General features: G+C 42.6%; 1 protein-coding gene across 10 annotated transcripts in view; it reads right to left on the minus strand.

The window, feature by feature from the left end:
- Positions 1-673: 673 nt before the first annotated feature.
- Positions 674-12,951, minus strand: part of LOC139565003 (nuclear factor 1-like) — a 70,661-nt gene continuing 58,383 nt past the window's right edge. For 6 of the 10 annotated variants that reach the window (XM_071384976.1, XM_071384982.1, XM_071384986.1 and 3 more), the window contains one exon: positions 679-1,476. In XM_071384976.1, the coding sequence (XP_071241077.1) occupies positions 694-1,476 (783 nt within the window). In that variant the 3' untranslated portion in view covers positions 679-693. The other 4 variants (XM_071384981.1, XM_071384985.1, XM_071384977.1 and 1 more) reach the window with 4 other exon arrangements.

Here is a 12,951-nt window from a genome sequence, read left to right on the forward strand (position 1 = left end):
GCACACTCATCTTCTGTACATCTATCACTCCAGTGTTCAATTGCTATATTGTAATTATTTTGCCACTATGGCCTATTTATTGCCTTACCTCCCTTATCCTACCTCATTTGCACACATTGTATATATACCTTTTCTATTGTATTATTGACTGTATGTTTGTTTATTCCATGTGCAACTCTGTGTTGTTGTTTGTGTCGCACTGCTTTGCTTTATCTTGGCCAGGTCGCAGTTGTAAATGAGAACTTGTTCTCAACTAGCCTACCTGGTTAAATAAAGGTGAAATAAATAAAAAATAAAATTTAAAAAACACACACCACACACACACACACACACACACACACACACACACACACAAAACAGCCTTAAAGACACTCATTTATAGCTAGACAATTACTGTGTACATTAGCACACGCAGAGACAAACACATTTGCAGATGTGTTTGTTTACAGACATCACACCCCTAAACATGCATATTTGAATTCAGACAAATTTGCACACAAGCACCTGAACAAATTTACCAGCACAGACTTTATCTCTGGATAAGCACACATTTAAAGACACATACACAACTCAAAAACAACACACAAACTTTGACACCAGTGTGTCAGTGGTGTCAAATGTGTTCTGTAATGTGTTGTATTATAATTGTAATGTTGATAAGGCGTTACACATGGAGGCGATTCTCTTTATTTATCACAGGCTAGCATTTGGTCTGGTGGTGCACGGGGAGGAGCAGGGTTTGGCAAGGCTCAGGGTGTGGCTGCAAAAGGCCTTACAAACTGACCTGTGTGTGTGTGTGTGTGTGTGTGTGTGTGTGTGTGTGTGTGTGTGTGTGTGTGTGTGTGTGTGTGTGTGTGTGTGTGTGTGTGTGTGTGTGTGTGTGTGTGTGTGTGTGTGTGTGTGTGAAAAAGACAGAGAAAGCTGTAAGGCGTTCACCAACTGACCTGGTGAGTGGACGAAGTAGGCCAGGTAGAGGTCGAGCTCCTTGACGGACACGCCGATGTGGTGGGGCTGGACGCACAGGCCGTGGTTGGAGCACTGGGGCGACTTGACCAGCCGCTCTCCGTCCGTGCTCTCCATAGGGCTGCCCTTGAACAGGATGACCATCACCAGGTCCAGCCGCCACACCTTGTCGGCCTGGCGGAGACAGTCGATACGGCGGATCTTGCCCTTCTGGTCGGGGTTGGAGAGAACACAACAGGGGGGCTTCTTGCCTGTGATGGTGAGCACAAAGTCCTCACGGAACTCGGGCCGGATGTCCTTTCGGAGCTTGGCCAGCAGCCGCGACGCCCACTTCTGCTTGATCTCAGGCTTCTCACCCAGCAGCTCGTCCTTCACTGCTCGTTCTTCATCCTTTGTCATCCTCTTCTCGTGCTTCTTGAAGTACTTGCGTTTGCGGGCCTGCAGGTTGAACCAGGTGTAGGAGAAGGCACGGACATGGGGGAGAAGGGCCTCGATGAAGGGATGAAATTCATCCTAACAGAGGGAGAGAGAGACAGAGAGAGAGGGTGCTCTGTTATTCTCATGCTGTATGGTGTCATGCAAGCAGCTGAAGATCAGTTATTGAAGATAGAAGAGCGATGAGGCAATTTACTGACATTTTTCCCAAAAATAATTCCTGTTTTGATAGAATGTAAATGCACTGCCAATAGAGGGGATACAGTTCAGAAACAACTTACTTAGACATGGATAGCATTACCAACAATACCACTAACTGACATAATAATGATAATAATAATAATAATCATAATAATCATAATAATCATAATAATCATAATAATCATAATAATCATAATAATCATAATAATCATAATAATCATATCCAAAATGTAATAATACTGTAGGTACATACATACAATTACATTGCAAATAGTAAATTACTGGTCCTGTCCTTCTTACAAAAAAATATAATCTGAAAGCACATTTAAAAAGTATATTAAACTGTAATAACAGATTAATTGAAATTTAAAAGACAAACGAGATAAAAAAAATTCAAGCCAAAGCAAACACTTTTTTTTTTACATCCACTGTAAAGGAGAAGTTATTCAGCTATACTATAATACCTTCATTACACATCGCTCAGCGACAATGCCTAGATCTCGCCATAGTGTTCCTGTGCCAGGGTTGCCACACACCGGTCGTTCACCGCCAATCTTAGCCGCCACAAGACCACTGTTAAAATGTGCTGCTAAAAGATCTGCCATACCATTTCCTATCTCTCCTGCTGCCATGCAAAAGAAGTCTAACCAGACTCACATTTCAACAACAAACTGAAAGCGGACAGAAATCACCACAAAAACACACTGCAATAGGAAGACAGACGGTCTGGTAGTTACCATTTTGCACTCTCATCATAAATTTGGCACAACGTTCAAAATGAAAAAGATTTCTCCAACACCACTTTTTTTCTCGCACTCACAAATGTACAGCAAGTGCTGGTTTGACAGGGTGTAAAAAACGTGCAGATGAAAAAACGTGGGTAAAAAAGATAATTAGCAGAAGATCTCGGGAATCTCCAGTTGCCCACAGTAAGCAGTGGAACAAAGTTAAACAAAACAAGATACCCCCCCGGGTGTTCTGGGGGTCACAGCGTAATGCCGCAAAGGATCACTGGTTAAATCTGGGACGGAAAGACAAAATACCCAAATTTAAAGAGAAGAAAACTAATATTGAGAAATAATGGAAATATGGTAAAAATAGAAATGGTGAATGGTATTTAAGAACAAAAATTATCTAAATATAACAACTGGAATAGACACACTTAAAATAAACACTCTTCTTTTGCGCTTCCCCCCCAAAAAAGGAGGAAATAAAGCAAAAAAAATCCTTGGCAAAGCGTAATTGGTAGTGGTGTTTGCTCAGATCTGTGGGCCCCACGTACGACTCAGAGAGACACACACACAGGCGGGGTGGCTGGGGAGTGCAGAGCACAGAATAGGAAAAAAAGGAGAGAACCGAATCAATGTTGGACAAGCGCGTACGACCGCTGGCAAAGCCGAGTGCTGCTTCTTTTTTCCCCTTTTCTTTCCAATTCTCTCTCTTTCTCTCTCTGTTTCTCTCTCGCCGTCTCTCATCCTCTCCGCGTTCTTTCCCTAACCATTGCTTGAGCCTTTGCCAACACGAGTAGGGCCCACCTATTTGGCAACAAGATGCCCGTAGCCCAGCCAATGCGTTAGCTTCAAGAGCTGAAAGGGAGGGAAAGGAGAAAGGAGGGGGGGTTAGTGGCAAAGAGAGGGAGAGAGCCGGAGAGAGAATGAGAGAGGCAGAGCGAGAGAGAAAGAGTGTACGTAGTCCTGTCCGTAGTCCTGTCCGACAGTGCACAATTTGCCAAATCAACAAGTTCCTATCTGACACATAAGCAAAGTTCAGGAGACATGTATTTCTCGCACACCAATCCTTGCTACTCTCAGTCTGCTTCCATCTCCAGTATGGCCGCCATTGCCTCATCTCACTACCCCCACCCTCTCTTTTTGCTTCCGTAACGCCACCTTGGCACAGGATGGCAAGAGAAATCACACAGCTCCAAAATCCCACCAGACCCCACAACCAGCAGCTGGTCTTGGATTTACCACAGGAACAAAGAGTGGGAAACAAACACACCCTTTTTCCCACCCTGAGAGAAGATGCATCAATGTATCGCTGGGTGCTTTAAAACCAAAGCATATACAGTACACTGCATGTCTATTACGGAGGGTAAAGGAGGAACACCAACATATCGAATAGGCAAACGAGAAATACAATGGTGGGAAATGGGTACTGTTCCGGTACAACTGTAGCTATGGTGTATTCAGCCCAATCTCATCAACACCAGTCCAAAAACAGGAGAGTCTGCAGATAAATCATTGAGCTTTATTTCTCAAAAGCCTCCAATGGCTGTGTCGTCCATGTTTGTGACTAATAATGAGTGCCTTGCCTCCATGATGCATCTCTTTCTTCTACAACTGCAGGACAGTTTGCAGAGGCATCTGTAACGGTCTGAATAAGTGGACGTCTTATTGTTCTTTGGGTTGGGTTTGCAGGGTTTGTAATTGCCGTAAAATGGAAGAAGGTCTCAATTTCTGGTCCACCATTTGCAACAAAGATGATATAAAACACATTTGTATTAGTGCACGCTCACTCTGTACTAACAATATAAGCTAATCTCTGGTTAATATGCTGCAGTATCATGAACTATTTCTACTTAATCTTAGAACGATGAAGACAGCAGCACATCAGCATTTAGTAGTTGGCTTCAAGATGGTCTGGCTCACACCCATCAACTTTCACAATGCACAATAAAGGACAATATATCCCTGGGTTTCTGTTCAATTTCTGTTACTTTCTCTAATACCCATTGTCGGAGAACACGATGAGCATCTAACAAAAGACAGACAAAACTGACATTAAAATAAGAGGAACATCTCAATTGAAAATACACATACTTTATAGGGTGAGTATGTGTGAGTCTGTGTGTGAGTCTGTGTGCGAGAGAGAGACAGAGAGAGAAAGAGAGAGAGAGAGAGAGAGAGAGAGAGAGAGAGAGAGAGAGAGAGAGAGAGAGGGACAGTGAGAGAGTGCTGAGCAAATATACCTGTAAACGTGCATAAAATACAAAGACTCACACACACAAAAATAACAGGATATTGATACAGGGAGAACATAAGATGAGACACTATCTGGAAATCAAGACAATAACAGTTTCGGCCTTCATGAAAGAAAGGAGTGGTTTCCAGTACAGGGACCTACGCAAAGTAGACTATCTGTGTGGTTAAGAATTTATAGATGCTACCACTGTGCAACGCTTTGCGGTTCAAAGTCCTTGCAAGTGCACTTTTCTTGTTAAAACCATAATCATCCTGTGAAGCACTACAGCAGATACAATTTAATCATGCAAATATCCCACATTCAAAACTGTGATGTGGTTTTAAAGCCGTTTTTATCTCAATATTATATAATTTCTGAGTAACAATTAAGTACATTACTGTGATTGTTTTCAATTAAAATGGTTAAAAAAATAACAATAAATTGCTTCTTAGCAAAGAGCAATTTCTCATGCAAGAATTTTGCTAGGACTGTCTGGGAGTGGTCTGAAAAACTGAAAACTAGCTGTTATTGGCAGCGAGGTTTGGAAATGTCTTCACACTGGGCACACACTGATTGAATCAACATTGTTGCCATTCCATTTGAATGAAATTATGTTGAACCAATGTGGAATAGATGTTGAATTGACGTCTGTGCCTAGTGGGTTTGTTATTGGTCTATTAACTAATTTACCGCCAGGTGATGTCACATTGCAGGCCAAAACTCCATTCCACCAAAACAGGCTGAAATTTCAGGCGGTCTTTTCAAACATCTCTTACACTTAAAAGGGCAATATCATTATTTTCACAATTTAACAGTATTATTCCACATAGTGTGGAAATATATATAAAACACAGATTTTTTTTTTTACTGCACTTGTCCTTTAAGGTGTACAACCTTCATTGTCAGCAGTGCTCTGTTTCAATGATGATCTCCTACCTACCCACACACAACAACAAATAAACCCTCAGTAATTAGCTATATTCCTTTTCTACATATCTTCCGTATCTCCATTTCTTGTTTTGTTATTCAATAATCAATTATGTCAGCTAGCCACTGCTCCCAATGCATTTCTCTCTTTAGTAGCGGAATTTTGAAAACTGCAGCCTACCTCACCTCTCTATAAAAAATAAGCAAGTCCTATTTTCAGCCTCTTAATAGAGTAGGCAGCGCAAATCTGTGTTGGTGATTTATGGTATATCATCAAAATAAATCAATCACAGCACGTACGGGGCCCACATGGGTAACTGGGGGGCCCTGACTTGATTGGGTAACTGATGAATAAAACAATTACAAATAAAATGCATATTAAATAAATGTGACTGGTCAAGTGTGTGATTCAGGGGCTGGGTCCACTCTCAATATTCAAAATAAACCAGAGAGCATAACTTAGCCACAGAGGATCAATAGTTTCAAAAAAAAACAAAACTGTGGATTAAGTGTTATCACAAGCGCATACAGGTAACTGCCAAAATAAAGGAAACACCAACATAATGTGTCTTAAAAGGGTGTTAGGCCACCAAGAGTTGCCAAAACAGCTTCAATGCGCCTTGGCATAGATTCTACAAGTGGACTGAAGCCATGCCAGGAAAATGCACCCCACACCATAACATATACTTTGTATCCCTCAATTACTCAAGTGTTTCCATTATTTTGGCAGTTATCTGTATGCCTACAATCGGGAAGTCCGCAGTTTGTGCAGCATGCGTGTCAAATATGCAGCTTGCTGCATTGTGGCCATAGACATAGAAGGGTTTCGGAACCTCTTACTCTGGCAATTTGACCGTTAAACTCATGAATACATTAGCAATGGCTGCCAGTCCTGATTTGAATGAGAACAGCCATATATGGATTATATTTCTATGGTTGGTTACGGCTGTGGGTTTGCCTTTTGCACATTTCAAAATACAATCGCAGGAAACATTTTCAGTTTGGAAAACAAATACCTACTGCTGAAAAGAGAATACCACTCTCAACAACTCCCAGTGTTTTGCGACCAGCAGCACTGTTTTTCAAAGTAGTACATCTTGAGATAGGCTATTGCTACGACCATTACCGCGACTAGCCTATGGCTTCATTTTCATCATTAGGTGAGTCAGTGTGCCACTGGAAATGTTATTTAGTAGCTTACTGTAGCCTATAACATATATATATATATACACACTACCATTCAAAAGTTTGGGGTCACTTAGAAATGTCCTTGTTTTTGAAAGAAAGGCACATTTTTTGTCCATTAAAATAACATCAAATTGATCAGGAATACAGTGTAGACATTGTTCATGTTGTAAATGACTATTGTTGTCACGCCCTGACCATAGAGAGCTGTATATTCTCTATGTTGGTTGGGGCGTGATAGTGACTAGGGTGGGTCATCTAGGTGATTAATGGTTTATGTTGGCCTGGTATGCTTCCCAATCAGAGACAGCTGTTTATCGTTGTCTCTGATTGGGGATCATATTTAGGCAGCCATTTCCCCTTTGGGTTTTGTGAGATCTGTCTACAGCTAGTTGCCTGTGTGGAAGCAGGAGGAGGCAGCGAAGGAGGATCAACGACGACTCCGGGAGTCGCAACCACGACGGTGGCCCGAAAGGCAGTCCCAAAAATGTTTGGGGGGGGGGGGCATACAGAGTGGTCGGGCGTAGCCAAGGGGTGAACCAGAGCCAGTCAGGGAGTCGAGTGAGGAGCTCGACGCAAGATTCCGGAGAAAGGTGCTGACGTTGAGCGCGCTGCAGAGCGGGCGTGCTGAGGAGCGGGACACCAGTCCGGTGCCACCTGTACCGGTCCCACACATCAGGTCTCCAGTGCGCCTCCACAGTCCGGTACGTCCTGTGCCTCTTCCCCGCACTCGCCCTGAGGTGCGTGTCATCAGCCCGGTGCCACCTGTTCCGGTCCCACGCATCAGGTCTCCAGTGCGCCTCCACAATCCAGTACGTCCTGTGCCTCTTCCCCGCACTCGCCCTGAGGTACGTGTCATCAGCCCGGTGCCACCTGTACCGGACCCACACATCAGGCCTCCACAGTCCAGAGCTTCCGGCCTCCACAGTCCACAGTCCAGAGCTTCCAGCGTCAGTCCCCAGTCCAGAGCTTCCTGCGACAGTCCCCAGTCCAGAGCTTCCGGCGACAGTTCCCAGTCCAGTTTCCCCTTTGTGTTTTGTGGGATCTTGTCTACAGTTAGTTGCCTGTGTGCACACCAGTAGCATCACGTTTCATTTGTGCTTTATTGTTTTGTTTGGTGAGTTTCAATTTATTAAATACGTTGAACTCTACGCACACTGCGCCTTGGTCTACTCATTATGACGAACGTGACAATTGTAGCTGGTTTCTTGGCAATCTTGGCTTCCGTTTCTTGGCAATCTCTCGCATGGAATAGCCTTCACTTCTTAGAACAAGAATAGACTGACGAGTTTCAGAAGAAAGTTCTTTATTTCTGGCCATTTTGAGCCTGTAATCGAAGCCACAAATGCTGATGCTGCAGATACTCAACAAGTCTAAAGAAGGCCACTATTATTGCTTCTTTAATCAGCACAACAGGTTTCCGCTGTGCTAACATAATTGCAAAAGGGTTTTCTAATGATCAATTAGCCTTTTAAAATTATAAACTTGGATTAGCTAACACAACGTGCCATTGGAACACAGGAGGGATGGTTGCTGATAACGGGCCTCTGTACGCCTATGTAGATATTCCATAAAAAATCTGCTGTTTCCAGCTACAATAGTCATTTACAACATTAACAATGTCTACACTGTATTTCTGATCAATTTGATGTTATTTTAATGGACAAAAAATGTGCTTTTCTTTCAAAAACAAAAACATTTCTAAGTGACCCCAAACTTTTGAACGGTAGTGTATATACAGTGGGGAGAACAAGTATTTGATACACTGCCGATTGTGCAGGTTTTCCTACTTACAAAGCATGTAGAGGTCTGTAATTTGTATCATAGGTACACTTCAACTGTGAGAGACAGAATCTAAAACAGAAATCCAGAAAATCACATTGTATGATTTGTAAGTAATTAATTTGCATTTTATTGCATGACATAAGTATTTGATACATCAGAAAAGCAGAACTTAATATTTGGTACAGAAACCTTTGTTTGCAATTACAGAGATCATACGTTTCCTGTAGTTCTTGACCAGGTTTGCACACACTGCAGCAGGGATTTTGGCCCACTCCTCCATACAGACCTTCTCCAGATCCTTCAGGTTTCGGGGCTGTCGCTGGGCAATACGGACTTTCAGCTCCCTCCAAAGATTTTCTATTGGGTTCAGGTCTGGAGACTGGCTAGGCCACTCCAGGACCTTGAGATGCTTCTTACGGAGCCACTCCTTAGTTGCCCCGGCTGTGTCTTTCAGGTCGTTGTCATGCTGGAAGACCCAGCCACGACCCATCTTCAATGCTCTTACTGAGGGAAGGAGGTTGTTGGCCAAGATCTCGTGATACATGGCCCCATCCATCCTCCCCTCAATACGGTGCAGTCATCCTGTCCCCTTTGCAGAAAAGCATCCCCAAAAAATGATGTTTACACCTCCATGCTTCACGGTTGGGATGGTGTTCTTGGGGTTGTACTCATCCTTCTTCTTCCTCCAAACATGGCGAGTGGAGTTTAGACCAAAAAGCTCTATTTTTGTCTCATCAGACCACATGACCTTCTCCCATTCCTCCTCTGGATCATCCAGATGGTCATTGGCAAACTTCAGACGGGCCTGGACATGCGCTGGCTTGAGCAGGGGGACCTTGCGTGCGCTGCAGGATTTTAATCCATGACGGCGTAGTGTGTTACTAATGGTTTTCTTTGAGACTGTGGTCCCAGCTCTCTTCAGGTCATTGACCAGGTACTGCCGTGTAGTTCTGGGCTGATCCCTCACCTTCCTCATGATCATTGATGCCCCATGAGGTGAGATCTTGCATGGAGCCCCAGGCCGAGGGTGATTGACCGTCATCTTGAACTTCTTCCATTTTCTAATAATTGCGCCAACAGTTGTTGCCTTCTCACCAAGCTGCTTGCCTATTGTCCTGTAGCCCATCCCAGCCTTGTGCAGGTCTACAATTGTATCCCTGATGTCCTTACACAGCTCTCTGGTCTTGGCCATTGTGGAGAGGTTGGAGTCTGTTTGATTGAGTGTGTGGACAGGTGTCTTTTATACAGGTAACGAGTTCAAACAGGTGCAGTTAATACAGGTAATGAGTGGAGAACAGGAGGGCTTCTTAAAGAAAACCTAACAGGTCTGTGAGAGCCGGAATTCTTACTGGTTGGTAGGTGATCAAATACTTATGTCATGCAATAAAATGCAAATGAATTACTTAAAAATCATACAATGTAATTTTCTGGATTTTTGTTTTAGATTCCGTCTCTCACTGTTGAAGTGTACCTATGATAAAAATTACAGACCTCTACATGCTTTGTAAGTAGGAAAACCTGCAAAATCGGCAGTGTATCAAATACTTGTTCTCCCCACTGTATATCTATGTATATATCCTCCAAATATTGTACAATCTGTTGTTGAAATTACCACAACACAAAAACCACATCACTGGTTAGAGGCCAACCTGCAGAACACAGTCAGCTACAGTTTGGAATGTTGTATTTTGATTCGGGGGTCCCCAAAACATAAAGAGAAATGCAACACTGTTTTGTCAATCACTCATTGATTATCACATTGAAATCAATTGTGTGAGAGGGGGGATATGAGGTTGCACGCAGCGGTTGGAACCGGTTCAGGGACAAGAACCTTAAACTGGAAAATAACAAAATATATCGAGGAACAGAATCAGAACTGTGAACGAAAGTGATATATACTGTTCCAAAACAGTACCGTTATTGCATAGGAACCGGTTAATAACGTTATTTTATTATTTTATAGAAGCTGCTCCTCCATAGGTATAATTATGTGAGCCTAATTCAGATAATGCACGTCATAACAACAAGATGCCCAACGCTTCAAGTCAAGCCTCCCCATCCACCCACTCTCGCTCTCTCCCCACCTGCAAAATTTCAGTTGCATCTCGCGCCCTACACATCTCGTGTCTGTCCAATGCATGTAAATACTTTCCCCGCTCCATAGCAAACTGCTCTATCCGCACTGATTGGTGAAGTACTTTAATGTTGAGGTAAATGTTAAAAAAAAACTACGATTTCAGAGGTTTAAAAAGGGACAGAAAGGAACCGTATAAACCATTACGTCAGCTTGTATAATGTAGTAACACATACTGTCCACATCATAGAAAGTAGCGTCATATACAGTTGAAGTCGGAAGTTTACATACTTAGGTTGGCGTCAATAAAACTAGTTTTTCAACCACTCCACACATTTCTTGTTAACAAACTATAGTTTTGGCAAGTCGGTTAGGGCATCTACTTTGTGCATGACACAAGTCATTTTTCCAACAATTGTTTACAGGCGGATTATTTCACTTATAATTCACTATATCACAATTCCAGTGGGTCAGAAGTTTACATACACTAAGATGACTATGCCTTTAAACAGCTTGGAAAATTCCAGAAAATTATGTCATGGCTTTAGAAGCTTCTGATAGGCTAATTGACATAATTTGAGTCAAATAGAGGTGTACCTGTGGATGTATTTCAAGGACTACCTTCAAACTCAGTGCCTCTTTAGCCAAAACCTCAGAAAAAAAATTGTAGACCTCCACAAGTCTGGTTCTTCCTTGGGAGCAATTTCCAAACGCCTGAAGGTACCACATTCATCTGTACAAACAATAGCACGCAAGTATAAACACCTTGGGACTACGCAGCCGTCATACCGCTGAGGAAGTAGACGCATTCTGTCTCCTAGAGATGAACGTACTTTGATGCGAAAAGTGCAAATCAATCCCAGAACAACAGCAAAGGACCTTGTGATGATGCTGAAGGAAACAGGTACAAAAGTATCTATATCCACAGTAAAACGAGTCCTATATCAACATAACCTGAAAGGCCGCTCAGCAAGGAAGAAGCGACTGCTCCAAAACTGCCATAAAAAAGCCAGACAACGGTTTGCAACTGCACATGGGAACAAAGATTGTACTTTTTGGAGAAATGTCCTCTGGTCTGATGAAACATAAATAGAACCGTTTGGCCATAATGACCATCGTTATGTTTGGAGGAAAAAGTGGGAGGCTTGCAAGCCAAAGAACACCATCCCAACCGTGAAGCACGGGGGTGGCAGCATCATGTTGTGGGGTTGCTTTGCTGCAGGAGGAACTGGTACACTTCACAAAATAGATGGCATCATGAGGATGGAAAATTATGTGGATATATTGAAGCAACATCTCAAGACATTAGTCAGGAAGTTAAAGCTTGGTCGCAAATGGGTCTTCCAAATGGACAATGACCCTAAGCATACTTCCAAAGTTGTGGCAAAATGGCTTAAGGACAACAAAGTCAAGGTATTAGAGTGGCCATCACAAAGCCCTGACCTCAATCCTATATCAAATTTGTGGGCGGAACTGAAAAAGCGTGTGCGAGCAAGGAGGCCTACAAACCTGACTCAGTTACACCAGCTCTGTTAGGAGGAATGGGCCAAAATTCACCCAACTTGTGGAAGGCTACCCAAAATGTTTGACCCAAGTTAAACAATTTAAAGGCAATGCTACCAAATAAAATCAAATTTTATTTGTCACATACACATGGTTAGCAGATGTTAATTCGAGTGTAGCGAAATGCTTGTGCTTCTAGTTCCGACCATGCAGTAATATCTAACAAGTATTCTAACCTAACAATTTCACAACAACTACCTTATACACACAAGTGTAAAAGAATATGTACATAAAAATATATGAATCAGTGATGGCCGAACCGCATAGGCAAGATGCAGTAGATGGTATACAGTAGAGTATATACATATGAGATGAGTAATGTAGGGTGTGTAAACATTATATAAAGTGGCATTGTTTAACCTGTTTGGGATAGGGGGCAGCATTTTCACTTTTGGATGAAATGCTTGCCCAGAGTAAACTGCCTGCTACTTTGTCCCAGATGCTAATATATGCATATTATTAGTAGTATTGGATATAAAACACTCTGAAGTATCTAAAACTGTTTGAATGATGTCTGTGAGTATAACAGAACTCATATGGCAGGCAAAAACCTGAGAAAAATCCAACCAGGATGTAACGGCTTTCGTCGGTGGAAGGAGAGGAGGACCAATGCGCAGCGTGGTACGTATCCATATTTATTTGAATACTTTTCAATATGAACAAAAACAATAAACAGACGAAAAACCAACTAAGCTTACAGTCCCGAACTAGTGAACACAGACAAAACAGGAACACACGAACAGGAACAATCACCCACAAAACACACTACAAAACAGGCTACCTAAATATGGTTCCCAATCAGAGACAACGCAAAACACCTGTCTCTGATTGAGAACCATATCAGGCCAAACACA

This window comes from Salvelinus alpinus, chromosome 36 (genome assembly GCF_045679555.1).
Source record: "Salvelinus alpinus chromosome 36, SLU_Salpinus.1, whole genome shotgun sequence".
In the NCBI taxonomy this organism is placed as follows: domain Eukaryota; kingdom Metazoa; phylum Chordata; class Actinopteri; order Salmoniformes; family Salmonidae; genus Salvelinus; species Salvelinus alpinus.